The following is a 24799-nucleotide window of genomic DNA, read 5'->3' on the forward strand; positions in this document are numbered from 1 at the left end:
TGATGCATCTGCTCTTAGAATCTGATCGTTAAGAAATTGGAGTTCTTGTTGAAAATACACTGAAAAGGATATACCAAGAACTCTGGCCACAAGTTTCAATGTAAGGATTAATTACTACTCAAGAGTTGAAAAGAAAAACGTGTATATTCTGCTAAGAATAACAGTTTGAAGCTAATAGTAAATTTAAACACAACGTGTGAGTACGATAGTTTTAAGATAATAGTAAATTTAGATACAACGTTTAAGTGCCGAAATAATGTAGTTTCAAATATGCAGTAATATAGTATAAAGGTACATAAAATACCAGTACACATGCGTCTAGTAATAGAAAACGCACAGAGAAACGCAAGAAAACTTGGATTCAATTATCTAAGGTGAGAAAACACTCATCTGATGTCCGTTTTTTAAAAACAAATTGACTGGAAATAATAACTCTTGTAAATTCTTATTTCTAGACGCATGTCGAAAAAGAAACATAAAAGAATTATATGATATGATATAGACTTCCAACAGATTTATAGTCCTCAAAAAACAGAGGTATGGAACCAAATATCATGATATGTGCTAATACACTTTAGAATGTATATACTTTATTATATTTATGATCTATGGTATTGAAGAACCTTGATTTATTTTGACATATTATTTGATATTACCAGCTGAAGAAGGCGTTTACTCCGAAACAGGGCACTGTCCTGGTCACCACTACTGAGTTGTACATCTGATTCACACTCCGGATACTCCTTTTTGGCTCTTTATTCTTTATTCTGAGTTTATATAATATGGACTCTTTTTGACTACCATTGAGACTTGTATAAAACAATTGTTGTGTACTGGTATTTTATGTACCTTTATACTATATTACTGCATATTTGAAACTACATTATTTCGGCATTTAAACGTTGTATCTAAATTTACTATTATCTTAAAACTATCGTACTCACACGTTGTGTTTAAATTTACTATTAGCTTCAAACTGTTATTCTTAGCAGAATATACACGTTTTTCTTTTCAACTCTTAGAATCTGATCAGCAGCGGCTCTGTGGGGCCTTGCCAGCAAATGGTCTTTTTGCGAGCGATCGCGATGGACACATGTCAAATATAGCAAGCGGCCACCGCAATGGAGCAATCATTGCAGGGTCCCTTCCAACTCTCCCATTCTAAACTCGTCAGCAGATCATTGCAAGCCACACGCAAAAACAGAAGCATCTCATTGGCCCCAGAAGAGATAACTTGGTCTTCTTGTTATCTACAAAAACGATGAGATATCTTGCGTCCGAGGCGCTGCTAGATCAGGGATGGGGAGCCTGAGGAAGCCCTCTCTGCCAATAAGAGCCATTTGACAGTGGAACAGACTCCCACAAGAGATGGCGGACTCTCCTTCCTTTGCTGGAGGTCTTTAAGCAAAGATTGGGTAGCCATCTATCATGTATTTATAGCTGAGATTCCTGAATTGCAGGACCAGATGCCGACTCCACAAGTCTGTGATTCTGTGTTGCTGGACTCCCAGCGTCCCCAGCCAGTAGCCTGGCCACTCTTGTGGGAGGGAGTTCCACAGCTCAACAATGTGCTGCGTGAAGAAACAATTCCTTCCTTCTGTCCTGATTCTTCCAACCTCTGAAGATGCCCACGAGTTCTCGTGTTACGAGGAGGGAAAAACTTCTCTCTGTCCGATTCCTCCGTGCCATGCATAATTCTATAGAAGTCTATCCTAGACTGGTGACTGGGAGCAGCCGCCGAGACCACATAACACCGGTCTTGAAAGACCTACATTGGCTCCCAGTATGTTTCCAAGCACAATTCAAAGTGTTAGTGCTGACCTTTAAAGCCCTAAACGGCCTCGGCCCAGGATCCCACCCCAATCGTTCTGCCCTGACACTGAGGTCCAGCGCCGAGGGCCTTCTGGCAGTTCCCTCGCTGTGAGAAGCAAAGCTACAGGGAACCAGGCAGAGGGCCTTCTCGGTAGTGGCACCCGCCCTGTGGAACACCCACCAGATGTCAAAGAGAACAACAACTACCAAACTTTTAGAAGACATCTGAAGGCAGTTTAGAGAAGCATTACTGTATTTTAATATTTGGTTGGAAGCCGCCCAGAGTGGCTGGGGAAGCCCAGCCAGATGGGGGGGGGGTATAAATAATAAATTATTATTATTATTATTATTATTATTATTATTATTATTATTATTATTTATTATCCTGTCACCTCTGACTTGCCTTTTCTCTGAACCAAAAAGCCCCAAAGGCTGCCACTTTTTCCTAGTAGAGGAGTCCTTTTGATCCCCTTCATCATCTTGCTGGAATGATGGGTTTTGTACACCCACCGTGCCTGCAAGACCGCTGGAGTTCCTCACCCCTGAACTAAACTCTTTCCCCGATGCTGCTCAGTTACAGAAAGCCACAACCGAGCGCATGCCATTTTTTAATCATGCGGCCCCTGCATCTGTGCAAGCCGCATGCAGGGGCCACACGGGAGACGGGCACGGAATAGCAAGAAAGGAGAGTCCTACCTCCCCTGAACGGCACCGGCTTTGAGTATGGGTTTCATCACTTCCTACCGAGGTTCCACATTCTCTGTGTGGCCACTGCAGCCAGCAAGGTCTTAATCCCTAGCCCAACCCGGCCGTTCTGGGGAGAACCAGAAGAAAATGAGAAATAGATTGGGTAAGGGGGCAACCCCTGCTTCTGTCAGACTTAACATGCGTTGGGCTCGTGGGCCGAGTTCTTGTAGGGAAGGAACACAGCCATACAGAGGAGTGCCAGGCCTTGGGGAACCTGTATAGAGGCTGCATCTGTTGTTGGACTTCAACTCCCAGCAGGCTGCAGGGCCACCGGCCAGTGGAATTATGGGAGTTGGAGTCCAGCAACGTCTGGAGAGCCAAAAGGTTCCCTCTGGGCAATGATGTCAGAGAAGAGAATCCGGTTTAAGGCAGCAATGGGGGCTGGAAGAGCAGAATTTAGAGAATCAGATGGGGCCTCCCAGTGCCGATCTATTTTCATTTTTTATTTCTGTGTGTCTATAACCTGCTCTTCACTGAATATTTCCAATCCCAAGGCGGTGAGCAATGAGATGAAGAAATGATAATAAAAATGTCCAGAAGTAAATGACAACGGTGTAACAAAAAATGATAGAATCTGTAAAGATAATGAAGAAATGAACCGCACCGTCCTAAAGCAAGCAGAGCAAAAGTGTAGAGAGGACAATAATTAACATTTTCCCCAATTTAACCAAATTCCTAGGTCAAGAGAACAGGGCAAACAGCCACCCCAAACAGCCACATGGGTCTTAGAAACCGTTCCCACTCCATCTCTTTCTGGGGGCAGCCCACTCACACCTTCTCTGCCCCCCGCACAATTATTCAGATAAATTATATATTCAATTTCACTTATATATTTAAACCACTGAACTACAGTTGCCTCTGAGCGGTTTACAAAGACGTGTGTGTGAGCACTCATTCTGTCTTAAGCAAAGTATGCCACCTTTCGCGCAAGCTGCCAGGCGATTTACAACAGGAGTCAAATAAGACTGAAAACCGCCCCATAAAGGAACAGTCCTTAAAAGAGTGCACCAACCACAGCTGGCCTTCAGCCAACTCTCGCCCCGCCTGCCATCTTACAACCAATCAGAACTACTGGCTCTAGCTCCGCCTACCGTTTTGCTCTGGCTCCTCCTACCGTCCGGTCTTCCTGCTTTCCATGCTACTGGGCACCGGTCGCCACTCTCTCCAACAACAGGTGACTGCCCAGGCTGCGCCTGAAGTCCCACATCGGGGGGGGGACCCGCCCCCTCTTGCATGTTGAGATTTCTGCACTACAGGAGGGGGTGGACTGGATGACCCTAGGGGTCCTTTCCAGGTCTGCAGTTCTATGATTCTAAGGAACTGGGCCCTGTTGGCCAACTGCCTTGATGTTCTGTTCTGATGTTCCTTCTAAAGTTCAGCCAAAATCGACCCTCCTTTTACCCAACCTCATTAGTTCTGCCCTCCAGGGCAGCCGGGAACCGGGCCTTCGCCCTTTTCCGTGACCCAACAGCCCTTCCAACACCCCACCTCCTTTCAGCAGAGTCCCAGCAAGGACGGACAACTTAGCTCCCAGTTAAGCTATGCTGGGAAGGCCACACGAAAAATCCACGATCTGCACAGAAGCGTTGGCCTAAAGAGCACAGCGACTCATCTCTGCCAGGCCTTGCCCTATGAAGCTGTTGCGGAGACTGAAAATCCTTGCCTTCTCACAGCTCCCTAAGTCCCCTCCTCTCCAGGGTTTTCCCTGCGCAATCTGAGAGTACGCCTGCGCTGACGCTAATTTCTTCTCTGCCCTTTTCGTGCCTCTCCTGGTTCTGGGAGACAAGAGGGGAGAGGAGAAGAAGAAGAAGAGTTTGGATTTGATATCCCGCTTTATCACTACCCGAAGGAGTCTCAAAGCGGCTAACATTCTCCTTTTCCTTCCTCCCCCACAACAAACACTCTGTGAGGTGAGTGAGGCTGAGAGACTTCAGAGAAGTGTGACTGGCCCAAGGTCACCCAGCAGCTGCGTGTGGAGGAGCAGGGAAGCGAACCCGGTTCACCAGATTACAAGTCCACCGCTCTTAACCACTACACCACACTGGCTGCCGGAGAGCAGCTTGTTGCTTCAGGAAGGGGAGACCCCTGTGCCCCTCCAAACTCATTTCGGCCTCTCAGCCTCCCTCCTCTCCTGCTCCAGCTTCTGCCTCTGATTCTAGTCTGCTCTCTGTTACAGCCTCTTCCCTCTCACTAAGCCCTGTTAGCTCTTCAGCTTCTGACTTCTCTTCCCGGTCTTCTCCCTCTTCTCCCTCGTCGTCCCCTCACTCTCCAGGCTCTGAGTCCTCTTCCTTTGGGGGTTTCTCTGCTGGGGCCTCCCACCAATCCTCTGCTGTCTCCCAGCTCCACCTGGTACGCAGGCTGAGACCCTCCCTGCCCGCGGACTGTCTCACCAGACTGGTGCATGCTCTGGTTATCTCCCGCTTGGACTACTGCAATGTGCTCTACGTGGGGCTACCTTTGAAGGTGACCTGGAAACTGCAATTAATCCAGAATGCGGCAGCTAGACTGGTGACTGGGAGCGGCCGCCGAGACCATATAACACCGGTTCTGAAAGCCCTACATTGGCTCCCAGTACGTTTCCAAGCACAATTCAAAGTATTGGTGCTGACCTTGAAAGCCCTAAACGGCCTCAGTCCAGTATACCTGAAGGAGCGTCTCCACCCCCATCGTTCAGCCCAGACACTGCGGTCCAGCTCTGAGAAGGGTCTTCTGGTGGTTCCCTCACTGAGAGATGTGAGGTTACAGGGAACAAGGCGGAGGGCCTTCTCAGTGGTGGCGCCCGCCCTGTAGAACTCCCTCCCACCAGATGCCAAGGAAATAAACAACTACCTGACTTTTAGAAGACATCTGAAAGCAACCCTGTACAGTGGTACCTTGGGTTAAGTACCTGAGGTCCGTTCTTAACCTGAAACTGTTCTTAACCTGAGGTATCACTTTAGCTAATGGGGCCTCCCGCCGCTGCCGCCGCACAATTTCTGTTCTCATCCTGAAGCAAAGTTCTTAACCCGAGGTACTATTTCTGGGTTAGCTGTAACCTGAAGCGTCTGTAACCCGAGGTACCACTGTACTGATAGTCTGCTTTAGAGTATGAGACAAGTCAAGGAATCACTGAGAGAGTGCCCCACACAAATACATTTTACAGTGGTACCTCGGGTTAAGAACTTAATTCATTCTGGAGGTCCGTTCTTAACCTGAAACTGTTCTTAACCTGAAGCACCACTTTAGCTAATGGGGCCTCCTGCTGCTGCCGTGCCGCCAGAGCCCAATTTCTGTTCTCACCCTGAAGCAAAGTTCTTAACCTGAGGTACTATTTCTGGGTTAGCTGTAACCTGAAGCGTCTGTAACCCGAGGTACCACTGTATAGGGAAGTTTTTAATGTTTGATGTTTTATCATGATTTTAATATTCTGCTGGGAGCCGCCCAGAGTGGCTGGGGAAACCCAGCCAGATGGGCGGGGTATAAATGATAAATTATTATTATTATTATTATTATTAGTCCAGCCAGTCCATGCCAACAGCTCACCTTGACCACGACGGCCACCAGGATCCCCAAGACTGCCAGGAGGGCGAGCCCAATCTTGCGTTTGTTGAACTTCTGCAGGACAAAGAACTTGGCCCAGTCTACCTTCTTGCGGCTGCTGGGCGGGTAGCGGAGGTTGTTGACAGCTTCCATCTTGAGGGCCCGGACGAGGCAGGCGCGTTTGTGGGAGAAGGTCTCAAAGGTGTACCGGCCGTGGTAGGCCCCCATCCCGCTGTTACCTGGAAAGGGGGGGGGGAGCAATGTTAAGCAAGGTCTAAGCAGGGGGGAAAGAGTTGGTCCACTTCCTTTGACCTTGCAGGAGCAAAACAAAAACCCATCAAGTGGGGGAAGGAAGCTGGGTAAATCAATCTGCCCCCCCAAAAAACCCACAATTCACTAGCCCTCAAAGCAATTAGCCTACAGATCTGTCAAAAATAAAGTAACTAGTCCTCAACCAATGATGTATAGCGATGCCGAAAAAAGTCGCAAGTCCTCAAGCAATAAACACATAGTTCTGTCAAGTCACTAGTCCTCAAGATGCCAAAAAAGAAACAGAAAACCACAAACCATCCAACAATATATAGCTCTGCAAGAAAAGACTCCAACTAAGTCAGACTGAGAGTTAAAGTATATTCCTTCATTTCAATGAGCCTACTCTGAGTAAGACACAGCCAGATACAACCCATTATTATTTAGTAATAATTAAGGCTATGATAAATTGTTATTAAATAAAACTGGTCTAAATAATGTTATGATAGGTAAAGGTAAAGGTAAAGGGACCCCTGACCATTAGGTCCAGTCGTGGCCGACTCTGGGGTTGCGGCGCTCATCTCGCTGTATTGGCCAAGGGAGCCGGCGTACAGTTTCCGGGTCATGTGGCCAGCATGACTAAGCCACTTCTGGTGAACCAGAGCAGTGCATGGAAATGCCGTTTATCTTCCCGCCGGAGCGGTACCTATTTATCTACGTGCTTTCGAACTGCAGGAACTGGAACCGAGCAACGGGAGCTCACCCCGTCGCGGGGATTCGAACTGCTGACCTTCTGATCAGCAAGTCCTAGACTCTGTGGTTTAACCCACAGCGCCACCCGCGTCCCATGTTATGATAAATGAGCATAAATAAAAACAACATTTGGTTATATTAAGCTAAGTGTATAATCAATTATAAAAAAACACAATTTATATAGCACTGTGTGTTCAAAGTTTGTTAATGTGTTCATTTGTTTATTCATTGAAACGGATTTCAGAGCAGTGTGTAATGTTGGTACAATGCTGTAAAATCCTGATGTTGGCCAACTGGAGGAAGGACCACAGATAAAAATCACAAAGCATACCGAGGGAGATCACGTGAATCTAAAACGCCTGGGCAAACCAGGATCAAGCGAGTGCCAGGCTTTAAGGAGGGCCTAGGACCCACGTACCTACGGGATCGCCTCTCCTGGTATGCCCTGCGGAGGACCTTAAGGTCCACAAACAACAACACTTTGAAGGTTCTGAGCCTCAAGGAGGTTAGATTGGTTTCAACTAGGGCCAGGGCCTTTTCAGTACTGGCCCCAACATGATGGAACGCTTTGTCACAAGAGACTAGAGCCCTGCGGGACTTGACATCTTTCCGCAGGGCCTGCAAGACAGAGCTGTTCCGCCTGGCCTTTGGTTTGGACTCACTCTGACCCTTATGTTTCCCTTCCCTTATGGTCTTGATTTATCAGCTACTTTAAAATGAGGCTGCATTTTAAATTGCATTTTAACCTGTATTTTAAATTGGTTTCCCCCCCCCCCATTATGTTTTTACAGTGGTACCTCGGGTTAAGTACTTAATTCGTTCCGGAGGTCCGTTCTTAACCTGCAACTGTTCTTAACCTGAAGCACCACTTTAGCTAATGGGGCCTCCCGCTGCTGCTGCGCCGCCAGAGCCCGATTTCTGTTCTCATCCTGAAGCAAAATTCTTAACCTGAAGCAATATTTCTGGGTTAGCGGAGTCTGTAACCTGAAGCGTATGTAACCCGAGGTACCACTGTACTGTGATTTTATGGGTGTTAGCTGCCCTGAGCCCAGCTCTGGCCGGGGAAGGCGGGGTATAAATAAAATTTATTATTATTATTATTAGTAAAGGTAAAGGTACCCCTGCCCGTACGGGCCAGTCTTGCCAGACTCTAGGGTTGTGCGGCCATCTCACTCAAGAGGCCGGGAGCCAGCGCTGTCCGCAGACACTTCCGGGTCACGTGGCCAGCGTGACAAAGCTGCATCTGGCGAGCCAGTGCAGCACACAGAACGCCGTTTACCTTCCCGCCAGTAAGCGGTCCCTATTTATCTACTTGCACCCGGAGGTGCTTTCGAACTGCTAGGTTGGCAGGTGCTGGGACCGAGCGACAGGAGCGCACCCCGCTGCGGGGATTCGAACCGCCGACCTTTCGATCGGCAAGTCCTAGGCGCTGAGGCTTTAACCCACAGCGCCACCCGCGTCCCTTATTATTATTAGTATTAGTAGTATTATTATAGTTCACAACAGCCCTGTAAAGTAGGCTGCCATAAGTAACATCAGAAGAGAGAGGGGAGGGAGGGTTGAGGCAGAGCAGCTTGCCCCAAGGCCTGAGGCAAAACTCCTCCTGATTAGGAAAGTCTGCCAAGGAAGCCCCCACCCAATCCCACGTCCTCCCCTGCCATCTTGGCACCCCCACACCCCGTGTCCCTGAGGGGCGACTGACTCACCAACGCCTCCAAACGGGAAGCAAGGGAGAGTGAAGTGCATGAGAACATCGTTGGCCGTCACCCCTCCGCTGGAAGTCTCTGCAATCATCCTTTTGATTATCTGGGAGGGAGGGAAAAAAGAGGGGGGGGGTAAGAGAGGGAAATGAGACCGCAAGCTATAACCAGCTCAAGCAACAGATCCATCAACTCGCTCTTGGGCTGATTAACTGGAGGGATGGAATAAATGACACCTCAGTATTTTGGGGAGGCAGGTTTGGTTCCGCTGTGTTACCGGAATGGCTCGATGAACAAGAGCCGGAAATGGAATTGAGGCTTCCTGGTGGGCAGATGTAGTGATCAGGTGGGATTGCTATGAGGAATTATAACAAGTATAGAGTAAGCCATCTGTGTCAGCAATGAAAGCATTGCGTTGACTGGGTTTAAACTATTTTGATATGATTCCTGATCAATCCACACCTCTGCATCCCTGTTCCATTTCTCTTTCTTCACAAGTCACGTACACACTTAGACAGGCAGGCGTCCTGGGTCATCAAAGACAGTTTCTTTGATGTAGCTTTTCTGATATGTTAATCTTAGGATGTTAATCTTAGGGCCAGGAAACAGATCTCACCTGAAGGTGGTGATGATCGCTGTCTTCCTGGCCATCCTTATCATGTATATTGCTTGTTTATCACCTTCCCAGGGTTGCCAAATGCTGACTCTGGGGTTGCGGCGCTCATCTCGCTTTATTGGCCAAGGGAGCCGGCGTACCCTTTGTAGTTCTGTTTTGTTTACCCCAGAAATATGTGTGCTTAATTAGTTTTGGTAGTTTAACTTTGTCCCCAGGTGGGTTTGTTGAAATGCTCAGAAGAAATCTAATTGGTTCTTACGAACACTCTGTAAAAAGTTCTTTTGTGAATAAAACGACCTGGGCCGAGGGGTAGAGGGAGAGAGATTATTATATGCACCCTTCCCAGAGTCTTGCTGGTTCAAGCCTCTGTGTGTATTCTTATTAATCAGAGTTCAATCCTTCTTTTACTTTGGGAACGCCTCAGGCAGAGGCCTACACAGCTTGAAACTGGGATGCCCTGATCAATGGATCACTGCACTCTGCAGGAGACAGCCTTTCACAGCCTAGGACCCTCGTACCCACGGGACCGCCTCTCCTGGTATGTCCCAAGGAGGACCTTACGGTCTTCAAACAAAAACATCTTAGAGATCCCATGCTACAGAGAGGTTAGGCTGGCCTCAACCAGAGCCAGGACTTTTTCGCCTGTGGCCCCGATCTGGTGGAACACTCTGTCACAAGAGACCAGGGCCCTGCGGGACTTGACATCTTTCTGCAGGGCCTGCAAGACAGAGCTGTTCCACCAGGCCTTTGGCCAAGGCACAGCCTGACCCCCTCCTTGACTCACAAAACTCTAGCCCAATGGTTGCCATTAATTTGATTTAAACTGGTTTTATAATGAATTGATTTTAGAATGTTGTATTATTTTACTGTTGTTAGCCGCTCTGAGCCCGGCTTCAGCTGGGGAGGGCGGGATATAAATAAAATGTTATTATTTATTATTATTATGATCTTATCAGGAAGTCCATTCCACACAAGGTTAGAATTTGGCCTGGGGCGTGGTGGCTCCTGCCTTCTGGAACTCCCTCCCGTTAAAAATCAGAAAGCAGCCTTTTCTATCACCTTCTTGGTCCCCGTTAAAGACTTTTCATCTTCCAACAGAATCTTCTAATTGACATCTTTATATGGCGCCTGCACTAGATTTGAAGTTGTCTGTGTGTGTACGCATGCAGTTGCTCAGACTGTTGTTATATATGTAATTCCTTTTGTTTTGTTTTTACTGTTCTTATAAATGCTTCTACTGCATTGCGAAAATCACGTCCAGAGGCGTCCCAGGAGGCGATTTGTGAACAAAATGAAGTGTAAGAAATTGTGGATTTGATGCTGTCCGTGAATTGCTTCCCATAAACCGTCTCAATGCAACGTCACCACGGAAACAATTTAAAACGATCCCATACAGATACAGTCATACCTCGGGTTACAGACGCTTCAGGTTGCGCGTTTTCGGGTTACGGATGCGCCAAAACCTGGAAGTACTGGAACGGGTTACTTCTGGGTTTTGTCGCTCGCGCAGGAGCACTAAATCACAATTTGTGCATGCGCAGAAGCGCCGAATCGCGACCTGCACGTGTGCAAATGCGGCGCTGCGGGTTGCGAATGCTGCAGGTTATGAACGCGCCTCCTGCACGGATCACGTTCGCAACCTGAGCGTCCACTGTACACAAACAATTCCATATGTGAAAAGTTTCAAGTCCAATGCAGAGACAGACTGGAATAAAGGAGGAATAGTAATATTCTTTTTTCTTTTTCCTTTCTCCTCCTGTAATGAGGCTGCACTGTAATATTTTAATGTTTCAATATTTTAATGTTGTATTTTAATCTTGTTTTTAAGGTGTATTCATTCAACTTGTTTTTATTATTGCTTGTTAGCCACCCTGAGCCTGGCCTTGGCTGGGGAGGGCGGGGTATAAATAAAAATTATTATTATTTTTATTATTAATAATAACCGTGGCTTTAAAAATGACAAATTCATGCTCTCAGCGGCTACCAGAAAGAACGGCTACTTTCTCCACCGTTGGAGGCAATCTGTCTCCAAGTACTAGGCCTGAAACCCAAATGGTTTGCAACCAGGACTGAGGCCGGAACAAATCGACGCCGCCCAGAAGTGGCTTGTGTCCCGAGAGGCTCCGTCACCTGAGTGCGAAACCCGGACCTCTGAACTCTTACCTTCTTGTTGTCGGCGAAGACGTAGAGGGCCAGGGGCTTCTCTCGCTGGTTGATGAACTGGATGGCGTCGTCCAGGCCCTTGACGGTGACGATGGGCAGGATGGGGCCGAAGATCTCCTCCTGCATGACCTTGGATTCCCGGCTGACGTCCGTGAGAATGGTTGGTGCTGGGAGAAAAGAGAGGAGTCCAGGGTGGGAGGGGGAAGGGCAGGGTAACCTGCTCATACCGTGGAGGTCGGTGGAAAGAGGCAGTGTGGTGTAGTGGTTGGAGTGTTGGAGCTAGACCTGGGAGGCCAGGGTTCAAATCCCCACTTGGCCAGGGAGCTCACCTGGTGACCTTGGGCCAGTCGTTGCTTCTGAGCCTAACCTGCCTCACAGGGCGTTGTGGGGATTAAATGAAGTGATGCAATCCACACTACCTGGGGAGAGGCTCCATCAGGCAAGGCCTCTGTCCCCCTGCCTTGCCCCACCCTCCAGGCTCCGCTTCTCATTTTGTATTGCATTATGCTGTGCACTGTGGCTTGCTGCCGTTTTATTGACTGGCGCTTAGAAATCACTTATTGTAACTCTTAAGAGTGGATTTCTGTTTCACCTTGAAATGCTGATATTTAATATTATTCTGTATTATTTTAATGAATGTTGAATGTTATTTTACAGTGGTACCTTGGGTTACGTACGCTTCAGGTTACAGACTCCGCTAACCCAGAAATAGTGCTTCAGGTAAAGAACTTTGCTTCAGGATGAGAACAGAAATCGCGCGGCGGTGGCGCGGCAGCAGTGGGAGGCCCCATTAGCTAAAGTGGTGCTTCAGGTTAAGAACAGTTTCAGGTTAAGAACGGACCTCCGGAACGAATTAAGTACGTAACCAGAGGTACCACTGTATTTGCATATTGTATATTGTATTATGCATATTGTCTTATTTATATGATGTAAGCCACTCTGAGCCCGGCTTTGGCTGGGGAGGGCGGGATACAAATAAAATTTATTATTATCATTATCATTATTAGGGAAGAACTATGTAGACCCCCTTGAACTCCTCGGAGTAAAAAAGTGGGATATAAATGCACAAAGTATATAAGCAATAAATAAAATATCAAATGAAACGTTAGTCCTGCTCAGAGTAGACCTGTTGAAGTTAATTTCTAAAAGGCATCTGAAGGCAGCCCTGTTTAGGGAAGTTTTTAATGTTTAATGCTGTATTGTGTTTTTAATATTTGGTTGGGAGCTGCCCAGAATGGCTGGAGAAAGCCAGCCAGATGGGCGGGGTATAAATAAATTATTATTATTATTATTTGAATAAATTAATCACAGAATTGTAGAGTGGGAAGGGACTACAAGAGCCAACTAGTCCAACCCCCTCCAATGCAAGAATATTTCACACAATGTGGGACTTGAATCCATGACTTTGAGATTAAGAGTCTCTTCTGACTGAGCTATCCCAGCTCATGCAATGAACAAGACTCAATTAGCTGCTTATTCCAACACATCTGCTCTGGGTATAACTTAGCTGGAGACGTTGTCTGCCTAGGCCAGTCTCAGCCTTGGCAGAGAGAGAGAGAGAGAGTCATTTCACATCACTTGCAACCTGGTCCTTTTTAAACAGGAGATGTCGGGGACCGAACCTGGGTGCAAAGTGAGTGCTCTGCCCACTTAAAGTAAAGGGACCCCTGACCATTAGGTCCAGTCGTGGCTGACTCTGGGGTTGTGGCGCTCATCTCGCTTTATTGGCCGAGGGAGCTGGTGTACAGCTTCCGAGTCATGTGGCCAGCAGGACTGAGCCACTTCTGGCGAACCAGAGCAGCGCACGGAAACGCCGTTTACCTTCCCTCCGGAGTGGTACCTATTTATCTACTTGCACTTTGATGTGCTTTCAAACTGCTAGGTGGGCAGGAGCAGGGACTGAGCAATGGGAGCTCACCCCATTGTGAGGATTTGAACCACCGACCTTCTGATCAGCAAATCCTAGGCTCTGTGGTTTAACCCACAGCGCCACCCGCGTCCCAATCTGCCCACTTAGCAGTACTAGAAACCACCCAGCGAACGGGTGGTATATAAACCTCTCAAATTAATTAATTAATGGTGCATTAACAGGATACAGAAAAATCTAACATTTCCAAAGCTGAACCAGAACATCTCCAGCCGAAAAGATTCTCATGCCAATCCTTTGCATGCTTCTTTGGGAGTAAACCCCGCACGGAATCCACTGGGGCTCACTTTGCAGCTGTTTAAAATAATAATAATTCTGTATTTAATTATAGTTCAATTTTTTTTAAAGCCCAAGCGGTTTACCACCAAAAAGCATTCAAATTATTAATAAGCTGAAACAGATATTAAAAAGAACACCGTTCTAAAGTTAATTAAAAGGGGATTAAGAGACAAGTCAACTTCTACAGGTCAGCAGGCACCAGAAGGGAGTTTGCTTCTGAGAAGAACTTCAAAGGATTGTGCTCCAAATCCCACACTAGCTTCCGTATAAACTTCTCAAGCTGCTAGCCCTCAGTTCTAAAAACTCTCCACCTCTCCCCGCAACCGGCCTCCCCTGCAATTCACCTGTGATTTGGGGGAAGAGCTGAAAGGTGATAACAACAACAACAACAACAACAACAACAACAACAACAACAACAACAACAACAATAATAATAGGATCACCCCAACATTTCCACCTGGCAATATTCAGCCTGCGGACCCTACATGGCAAGGGTGTTGTACCCAAGTGGCTGATGCCACAGGAGTCTTATAGGGGAGCCTCTTCAGTATCAACTCTGGCCAGGTGGGGGCGCCACCTTGCTGCCTGTTTGTTGCTCAGGTTTCCCCCACGTCTGATGCAGAGGTTCTGAACAGCACACCTGCTTTGCTTTTAGACTTCACAGAATCATAGAACTGCAGAGTTGGACGGGACCACGAGAGTCATCTAGCTCAACCCCTTGCAAGGCAGGAATCTCAGTCTGACCCTTATGTTTCCTTCCCCTTATGGTCTTGATTTATCAGCTACTTTAAAATGAGGCTGTCTTTTAAATTGCATTTTAACCTGTATTTTAAATTGGGTTTTTTTTTCTTTCTCCCCCCCCTGTCTTTCCCCCCTATTTTGATTTTACTGTGATTTTATTGGTGTTAGCTGCCCTGAGTCCGGCTCTGGCCAGGGAGGGCGGGGTATAAATAAAATTTATTATTACTATTTATTATTATTTTGCCCAACACGGGGTTCGAACCCACAGCCCTGAGATTAAGAGTCTCCTGCTCTGATGACTCAGACAACACCCACGTCTTAAAAAAGGGGGAGGGGGGCTTCCTTCCAGTGTGAGACATTAACCTGAAGCACCTCTTTAGCCAATGGGGCCTCCTGCTGCCGCTGTGCCGCCAGAGCATGATTTCTGTTCTCATCCTGAAGCAAAGTTCTTAACCTGAAGCACTATTTCTGGGTTAGCGGAGTCTGTAACCTGAAGCGTATGTAACCTGAAGCGTATGTAACCTGAAGCGTATGTAACCTGAGGTACCACTGTATTGCCTATAATTATAATAATTATAATTATAATTTATTATTTACACCCCGCCCATCTGGCTGGGCTTCCCCAGCTACTCTGGGCAGCTTCCAACAAAATATTAAAATACCGTCAAACATTAAAAGCTTCCCTAAAGAGGGCTGCCTTCAGATGTCTTTGAAAAGTCTGGTAGTTGTTGTTCTCTTTGACATCTGGTGGGATGCCTACACGGACTGGCAGCAGCTCTCCAGAGTTTCAGACATTGGGGTGGAGGTGGGGCACCCCAGCCCCAGCTGCATGCAAAAGCAGACGCTCTTACCACTCGGCCACAGCTCTTGAAAACAAAGCAAGATTCTAGTCCTCATGGTCTGATTTAAAGAGGAATGTAGGAAGATGCCTTTTGCGGCGTCAGAGCAGGGCATTGAACCCGCTGCCCTCTGCAGGCAGAAGCAGAGCTTCCCCTTTTGCAACACTGCTGTAAACACCCTGTTTTTAATCACATGCACAACAACATGTATTTATCCACCCAACCGATTCATTCTTCCTCCTCCTCCGCACAGAAGAGGCATGGAGATTGCTTCGGCTCGTGCGTCCGAAAAACACCGCCTGAGATTCAGGACGAAAGTCACATCCCTCCCGGCTTTACCTATGAAGCACGTGGATTCATCCGCTTCCCCGCCGTAAGCGATCTTCTGCCCTTCCAGGAGGCCCATGATTCTCTTGAAATGGCGTTTGTTCACAATCCTCTCGTAGTCCGGGGATTTCTTCATGTCCTCACCGTAAAATTCCTGCCGGGGGGGGGGGTCAACGAGGCCACGTTGGCTCAGGGTGGCTGGGAGGGCTAGCCTCCTGGTTTTTTAAAATTTGTTTTCATTTTATTGACTATCTATCTATCTATTAGTTTTTTATCATATCATTTTCAACAATAATTAAACATACTTTTATATCTTATACAATTTTTTGACTTCCATCAATCACATCTGAAAATGTTCCAATCTATTCACTTAATTTACATTTCTGACTTTCACTATTACATTTAAATCTCATAACTAACATCTCTGTTCTTTCTCTACTTTGCAATATTTCATATATTTCTCCTTACAACACTTCTTGTAGTCCTAACTAGCCATTTAATTGACTTGTTAACAAGCAAGCAATCAGAAAAGGGTGGATGCAAGGGAAATAAGAGACTCAAAAACTTCAAACCGCAAAGCGTCACAGCCTTGGGGTTCCCAAGGTCCTGTCATGACCATTCCAGGTCTGGCTTAGAAATGTGATGGAAAAATACAGTCGTACCTTAGATCCCAAACGCCTTGGTACTCGGACGCTGCAAACCCGGAAGTGAGTGTTCTGGTTTGCAAAGGTTCTTTGGAACCCAAACGTCCGACGGGGCTTCCGATTGGCTGCAGGAACTTCCTGCAGCCAATTAGAAGCTGCGCTTTGGTTTCCGAACATTTTGGAAGTCGAACAGACCTCTGGAACGGATTCCGTTTGACTTCTAAGCCATGACTGTAAAGCCACGTACCCTCGGTGGCACGAGGCACCTGTGAACGCATCTGCCCGATTCTAATACCTCACCTTCAGTGTCTTCTTAATTGTCTCCACTATTTGGTTTTGGATGGACGGGTCGCACAGGATGTAGTCGGGGGCGATGCAGGTCTGCCCGCAATTCATGAATTTCCCCCATGTGATCCGCCTGCCGGGAAAAAGGAGGAGAGAGAGACCTCAGATCTAATGCCATGGACTAGTGTCTTGGGAGAGGTAAACCTTTTCAAAGGGCGGTGGGGAGCGGATTTCGCTACTAAATCCCGCCTGGGCTACACCAAGACGTCGCAGCGTTGAAAGAGAATCAATTGGCAATGTGCAGCCTTTCTAAGAGATCTAAGAATTGCTGTTTGGAAGATTCCATCCTTTGGGGTTCCCTAGGGCCATAGCTGTCAAGGGGAAGATACGAAACCAACGCGACGAGCTGTTTGAAAAGGACTGGAGTAAACTCATACAATATACGAGAGAACATTGTAAACATTTGAAAACGCTTGCCAGGTTTGAGTTAAAATATTTTGTAATGCTAATTTTTGGAATCTCTTTACAATTAATAAGGTAAATTTTATAAGCATGAAAGAAGGTAAGTAGATTGATATAGAAATGCTAAGTTGTAAGTGAATATTGATGAAAGCCAAGTAAAGTGGGGGGGGGGGAGTTGAGGCTCAGTTTGAGCAACACTATAGGTGATGTTATGATTTTAAAGGACGGCGACTATGGTAAAAAAAAGTTTTAAAAAATGACCCCCTCCTTTGGTAATCCTCACAGAACTCTAGCCCAATGGTTGCCATTAATTTGATTTGAACTGATTTTAGAATGAACTGATTTTAGAATGTACAATATTCCAATTAATTGATTATGATTTTATGTAAACTGTGTTATTTTTACTGTTTTTAGCTGCTCTGAGCCCGGGTTTGGCTGGGGAGGGTGGGATATAAATAAATTTATTATTATTATTATTATTATTATTATTATTATTATTATTATTATTATTATATTACAGTGGTACCTCAGGTTAAGTACTTAATTCATTCTGGAGGTCCGTTCTTAACCTGAAACTGTTCTTAACCTGAAGCACCACTTTAGCTAATGGGGCCTCCTGCTGCTGCCGTGCCGCCGGAGCACGATTTCTGTTCTCATCCTGAAGCAAAGTTCTTAACCCGAGGTACTATTTTTGGGTCAGCGGAGTCTGTAACCTGAAGCGTATGTAACCTGAAGCGTATGTAACCCAAGGTATAATAATTATATATATTATAATAATTATATATATTATAATATATATTATTATTATCTCCATAAACACCTCCAAGGAAGGGGAGTCCACAATTTCCTGAGGGAAACCATTCCACTGTCGAACAGCCCTTGCAGTCAGAAAGTTCTTCCAGATGTTTAGTCGGAACCTTTCTTGTAACTTCAATCCATTGGTCCAAATCCCGCCTTCCACAGCAGGAGAAAACAAACCCAAGCCACTTTCCATGTGACAAGCTTTGAGATCAAAGCTTTCCAAACACATTAGTGTGTTGGCTGCAGTGTGTAGGCGGGCCATGCCATTGCGCTCCACCCAGGGCTAGAAAGGGATTAGATTAATCTCCGGCTCACTAGTAAAACTGAATTACTATGTGGCAAAATGATGTGCGTCTATAAAATGTGTCAAAGCATGAAACTTGGAAAGCTCTGCTTTGGCTATTGGAAGATCCACCTTGTCATTAGCCTTCTTAAATTGGGATGCCCTAGATTTGGACACAGGACTCCAGGTGTGGTCTGACCAAGGCAGAAGAGAGCGATAACATTTACTGCCCTAGATGTGGACACTAGACTTCTGTTGATGCAGCCTAGAATAGCTTTAGCCTTTTTTGCTGCTGCATCACACAGTGGGCTCGGCTTGTCGTCCACTAAGACCCCGAGATCTTGGTCATTCCTCCACCCGCAGAGCCTTGACGGGTGGCGGCTCAGCGGGACAGGGACTTCTTTGCAGCAGCCCCTAAGCTGTGGAATACCCACTCCACAGAGGTCTATCTGGCACCTTCATTATACAGCTTTCAGAAAACGCTGAAGACGCTCCTCTTTAATCTGCTATTTTGACGCCTGAGTTGCCTGATTTTAAGACTCACCTTATATCTTATGGTTGCGAAGAAATTTAAGGACTATTTGAATAAATACTGTAATATAAAAAATTAGAAGTTACTTGAAAGCACCAAATAGGCCTAGGATTAAATTAGGATTTAATTAAATAAATGGGATTTAGAACAGTAAGAGAAGTTAATAAGATAGACAAAAGTTGGAAATATTTTTGTTTTAAAATGATATTGGAAAGCTGTTACATGCAGACACAAGGAAATTCAGAAGAAAGGGACTTGAGGAAGTCAATCTACAATGTAAACAAAATTGGATATGGGATTAAGATTACATTTTTATTATTACTGTTGTGGTTTTGTATTGTATTGGTTTTTCTTTGGTATGCTTTTCTGTTTTTTGTTGTTGTTTGTTTTGTTAATGTTGTATGTGTTATAATTGTGAAAGTTTAATAAAAAATTTTGAGGGAAAAAAAAATATATCTTATGGTTGCAAGCTGTTTTACATGGTGTGTTTTTTCCCCCCATTAAAAAGAAAAAGTCTAATACCTTGTGGGATCTCTTTGGGAGAAGAAAAGGCTCAGGAGAAAACCCCCCCAGAAATCCCTAAGATGGTTTGATGGCGCCTTGTACGTCTCCTTCTGGCAATTCCTGATGCCAAGCTGGTGCCAAAGATCTTGCTCTGCTTTCCTTTGGACCACATCAGCGAGGGCGAGGGGGGTGTCCTGTCATGTGGGCAGCCCAGCACCCCCAGACCCACTGCCCAGACTTGCACCCCAGAGAGATCACTTCATTGCTTGCCTGTGAGCGCTCCAGCTGGAGAACAGTCTTTGCCAAAGCTAGACTGGTGACTGGGGGCGGCCGCCGAGACCACATAACACCAGTCTTGAAAGACCTACATTGGCTCCCAGTACGTTTCTGAGCACAATTCAAAGTGTTGGTGCTGACCTTTAAAGCCCTAAAAGGCCTCAGCCCAGTATACCTGAAGGAGCGTCTCCACCCCCATCATTCTGCCCGGACGCTGAGGTCCAGCGCCAAGGGCCTCCTGGCAGTTCCCTCACTGCGAGAAGCAAAGCTACAGGGAACCAGGCAGAGGGCCTTCTCGGTAGTGGCACCCGCCCTGTGGAACGCCCTCCCACCAGATGTCAAAGAGATAAACAACTACCTGACATTTAGAAGACATCTGAAGGCAGCCCTGTTCAGGGAAGTTTTTAATGTGTGACATTTTAATGTATTTTTAATCTTTGTTGGAAGCCGCCCACAGTGGCTGTGGAGACTCAGCCAGATGTGCGGGGTACAAATAATAAATTATTATTATTATTAAAAGGTGTCATGGGCTTTGAAGACACTTGAACTCAGGACGCAAGGAAGAAACGTGCCAAGAGAAGGCACCTTTGGCAAACCTTCACCGTGATGAACTCCCGCCCAGAAACCAATGTCCCCACTGCGGAAGGACGTGTGGGTCCAGAATAGGCCTCCACAGTCACTTACCGACTCACTGTTAAAACTGTGTTTATGGAAACAATCTTACTCGGCTAGGAGTGATTGCCAAAGAAGACGACAACGACTAACGCAGTGGTTTGACTTCACCCCTGGAGGCACACTCCACTATCTCTCAAGACAGACGAATGCCGGCAGCATTTTAATGCCGCAACGTGCCCCAGGGTGTCGGGTAAAGGCCGGGTAATAAACAAATTAGAAATAATAAAGTGTGTGGTGTAGTGGTTAAGAGCGGTAGTCTCATAATCTGGGGAACCGGGTTCGCTTCCCCGCTCCTCCACATGCAGCTGCTGGGTGACCTTGGGCCAGTCACACTTCTCTGAAGTCTCTCAGCCCCACTCACCTCACAGAGTGTTTGTTGTGGGGGAGGGAGGGAAAGGAGAATGTTAGCCACTTTGAGACTCCTGAAGGGGAGTGAAAGGCGGGATACCAAATCCAAACTCTTCTTCTTAATAATAATAATAATAATAATAATAATAATAATAATAAAGTATACTGGAATTGCCCAAGAAAGATGTAAGATGTATGCCACAACTGCAACTAGAATTTTGCTGGCTAAAAATTGGAAACTACAAGAAGTACCGACCTTGGAGGAATAGCAGATGAAGATGATGGGTTTTGGGGAGCTAGCCGACCTGACCGGAAGAGTCCGTGACCAGAGGGAGGAGGAACATCAAGAGGAATGGAAGAAATTTAAAGACTATTTAGCTAAATATGTTAAGATACCATAAATAGAACTACCTGCGAGTACCAAAGAGGCCTAGGACTGAAATATGTGATGTGGTAAAATACTAAGTTAAAGTTAAAATGAAAAGAAAGAAAGATGTGAATTGCCCAAGTAAATTTTATGTGGAAAAAAACCTGCTACAATGGAAAACTGCTACAATGGACTACATGGAAACTCAGCTAGGGGGATCTGAGGAAGTCATTTAACAATGTGAACAAAAGTGGAACTATCAGATTTTGGATAAGTGTTTGTTTGTGTTTTTTGTTTGTTATATATTTGGAAAACTAATTTAAAAAATAGAAAAAAAATATAGTTAAAGCCATGGTTTTCCCAGTAGTGATGTGTGGAAGTGAGAGCTGGACCATAAAGAAGGCTAATCGCCAAAGAATTAATGTTTTTGAATTCTGGTGCTGGAGGAGACTCTGGAGAGTCCCATGGGCTGCAAGAAGATCAAACCTCTCCATTCTGAAGGAAATCAGCCCTGAGTGCTCACTGGAAGGACAGATCCTGAAGCTGAGGCTCCAAGACTTTGGCCACCTCATGAGAAGAGAAGACTCCCTGGAAAAGACCCTGATGCTGGGAAAGATGGAGGGCACAAGGAGAAGGGGACAACAGAGGACCAGATGGTGGGACAGTGTTCTCGAAGCTACCAGTATGAGTTTGACTAAACTGTGGGAGGCAGTGGAAGACAGGAGGGCCTGGCGTGCTCTGGTCCAGGGGGTCATGAAGAGGCGGACACGACTAAACGACTAAACAACAACAACAAAAGCAGACGGGCAGTGAATGGACCCTGAGCTTCAGAACCATGGCAGCACTGGCTCGAGCACAGAGCGACCCGTTGCAGAGCTCACCTGCACGCCATGTCGATATCACAGTTTTTGTCGATGTAACAAGGGCTCTTCCCTCCCAGCTCGAGAGTGACAGGCGTCAGGTGCTTGGCGGCAGCCTCCATGACGATTTTCCCCACGGTGCTGTTGCCAGTGTAGAGGATGTGGTCAAACCGCTGTTTCAGAAGCTCTGTGGTCTCCGGAACGCCTCCGTTGACGACCGGGAACAGCTCCTGGCGGGGAACGCAGAACAGAAGCGTGGCTTAGAACCAGCTCGTCTCCCATAAGAGCGAGGGGAGCGGGTGGGGAAATAAAGTTAATGTCACTTTTAGCTGGAATTTAGGGACAGTGCCAGGTTGGGGCAGGGATTTGATTTCGTTTGCGCTGAAAGGCACACACGATTTTCATTTCCAGAAGCAGAAGCCCAAGACGCCAGATTGTGCAATGAGCGTCGTCCATGGAAATGCACAGCCCAGGGCAAAGCGTGCAGAGAAATGCATATGAATCACATGCAAAACACCTGGATCAGATTTGGGAAAGCTGGTTTGCAAAAACGGGGGTATTCGGACAAATTGCATACCAAAATGTGCACAGGTGGAAGAATTTAAGAGTCAAATGCTCACGAATCTTCGTGCACATTTAGAACAAACGAACGCTTGGAGAAATGTGGAGAACTGAATATGCAATTTTCTCGTTTGCTGATGCTTCATTGATATCCATCTGCCAGCAATAGATGTGCTACCGTATTTTTCGCACCATAGGACACACCGGACAATAGGGCGCACCTTGTTTTAGAGGGGGGAGAACAAGGGGAAAAAATTCTTCCGCTCTCTGCCCAGCGCCCCTTCAGTGAAGCGGCAGGAGGCGCTGCGCAGAGAGTGGGAGAATTTTCCCCCTCTTGTTTTCCCGCTCTAAAACAAGGTGCGTTTAAGGTGCGTTCAGGCGGCTACCTTGGAAGCCTGGAGAGCGAGAGAGGTCGGTGCGCACCGACCCCTCTCGCTCTCCAGGCTTCAGGTTCCTTTCGACCTGCTCTTTGGAGCTGGCAGGGGGAAGCCCACCACCAGCCCCAAAGAGCAGGTCAGGGAGCAGCGGAAAGGCGCAGCAGAGAGGCTCCTGCCATAGTCACGCGTCACTTCTCCAGCTGGGAGAGGGTCGCGGGGCTATGGCTTCTTTAGCCCCGCGCGCGCTTTCCCGGCTGGAGAGGTGACACGCGGCTATAGAGGCTCCTGCCATAGCCCCGCGTTACCTCTCCAGCCGGGAGAGGGTCGCAGGGCTATGGCGTCTTCGCTCCATAGGACGCACACACATTTCCCCTTCATTTTTGAAGGGGGAAAAGTGCGTCCTATAGAGCAAAAAATACGGTAATTGGCAGTTAATTTCTATTTCACGTTGTTCAAGCAAGAGCAGCGATAAGCAGAATGCCAAGCGCATGTTGGAAACTGCTTTTGGAGCTCAGTACGGGAGGCACAACCAAAAGACAAAATTAAATACGAGACTGTTGGATTATGAAGCCTGATCTCAGCATAAGACGCATCCAGATCGGCTAGTCAAACCGGATTGTCAAACCAGTTGCAGCTTTTTAGCAACCTACGCCAAAGTGCACCTGCCTCCGGCTTCACGGTCCTAAGTACCTGTTTAAAGACAGGGCTGGGAAACTGTTTTTCAGCCGAAGGGCCTCATTCCCTCCCAGGCAACCATTCAGGGGCCGCACGCCAAAAGAGCTGGGCAGGAGAGAGAGGGAAACGGCAGAGATCCTCCTCTTTGGTTCAGGGGGCTGTGTTGCAACTGTGCAGAAGGTCAGAGGTTTCTACATAGCAAGAGGCTTTATCACAGCCCAGGGGCACATCCCAGCCAGGACCGGAACGAGGGGGCCAAGCATGACTTCGGGAAGATCCCGGGGGCCAGACAGAGAGGCCTGTGGGCCAGATTTGGCCCCTGAGTCCCAGGCTCCCCACCCCTGGCTTAAAACGGCAGCTGTTTACAAAGGCTGTCAAGGCGAGCGTTTGGGGGCTCATTAATCTTGGCGCTATTCCCTCTACGGTTGTTATTCAAACTGTCGTTTCACTATTTAATTGTTTCTTCCTGGTTTTATGTTGCTAATGCTGCTACAGGCTGCTATCTTATGTACTGTTTTGCTATCAGTCGGAGCAGATGGTTTTACACGTGATAGAGGGTGTGGAAAGGCTTCTTTCAGAAGTTTTAAACTCCACCCTCCCTTTTCTTCTTCTTTCTTTATAAAAAAAGGTTGTTAGCAAAATGGTTTCTCAGAGGTTTTAAAGGGATTCTGCTATTGGCATGTTTGCTGCCTTTGGGAGGAAGAACAGGGAAATAAGTTGAATAAATATATTGCACAATATTGCATTTTGGGGACAACACACGGAGTTCCGTTTTCCGGGGGGGGGGGGGGGAGGAAGGACATTTAAGTTAATAAAATAATAACAATAAGTAAATAAAACAGAAGTATGCTTTTGGGGGGGAAGAGTATGTAATAATTACATACGTAATAACTAATATTATTATACTATTTGCTGGACTTCAGTGCTCTCTGATGGGGCCAATTTAAACTGCGCTGGAGAAGAGGTGGGAATGTCTCCCGGCGCCGACTGTGGCAGCTTTTGTCGACCCGGCGCCCTCCAAATATTGCCGAACTACAACTCCCACCAGGCACGGTTGCAATGGTGGCTGGGAGTTGTAGTACGGCAAAGCATCTGGAGGATGTGGAGCGTTATGGCGGCGGCGCTTTTCCCCTGGCGAAGAATTTGCAATGGTCAACACGCAGAATTTAAGCCCTTAACAAAACCAAGCACAGAACACGCCCTGTTCCACCTGCAGAGAAATTAAGTGCTTCTGGATCACAAATCTGACGCCAAGCCGGGAGATTGGGCCTACCTTGTCCAGGTACTGGGGGAGGATTTCTTCGAAGAGCTTGGCCGTGTGTTCGCTGACCTCGGACGGCTTAAGCACGACAGCGTTCCCTGGAAGATTCGAGGAAGGGGATATTTGTTCAAAAGTGCAGGAAGTGGAAAAGGGGGAGCGGTTGGCTGCTAGTTATACCCCAAAGATCAGAGGCCCTTGAATACCAGCCGCTGGGGA

The 24799-nt window shown here is 46.8% G+C and overlaps 1 protein-coding gene across 3 annotated transcripts in view; it reads right to left on the reverse strand.

Moving 5' to 3' along the window:
• Window positions 1-24799, reverse strand: part of ALDH3A2 (aldehyde dehydrogenase 3 family member A2) — a 37088-nt gene that overhangs the window by 1956 nt on the left and 10333 nt on the right. For 2 of the 3 annotated variants that reach the window (XM_028707839.2, XM_028707838.2), the window contains exons 4-11: window positions 24596-24681; window positions 21731-21939; window positions 16617-16734; window positions 15685-15826; window positions 11560-11726; window positions 8787-8886; window positions 6082-6317; window positions 2509-2626 (exon numbers count right to left, since the gene is read on the reverse strand). In XM_028707839.2, the coding sequence (XP_028563672.2) occupies window positions 2546-2626; window positions 6082-6317; window positions 8787-8886; window positions 11560-11726; window positions 15685-15826; window positions 16617-16734; window positions 21731-21939; window positions 24596-24681 (1139 nt within the window). In that variant the 3' untranslated portion in view covers window positions 2509-2545. The remainder of the gene's footprint in view (window positions 1-2508; window positions 2627-6081; window positions 6318-8786; window positions 8887-11559; window positions 11727-15684; window positions 15827-16616; window positions 16735-21730; window positions 21940-24595; window positions 24682-24799) is intronic. The other variant, XM_028707840.2, reaches the window with a different exon arrangement.

The sequence above is a fragment of the Podarcis muralis genome, chromosome 15, assembly GCF_964188315.1.
Source record: "Podarcis muralis chromosome 15, rPodMur119.hap1.1, whole genome shotgun sequence".
In the NCBI taxonomy this organism is placed as follows: domain Eukaryota; kingdom Metazoa; phylum Chordata; class Lepidosauria; order Squamata; family Lacertidae; genus Podarcis; species Podarcis muralis.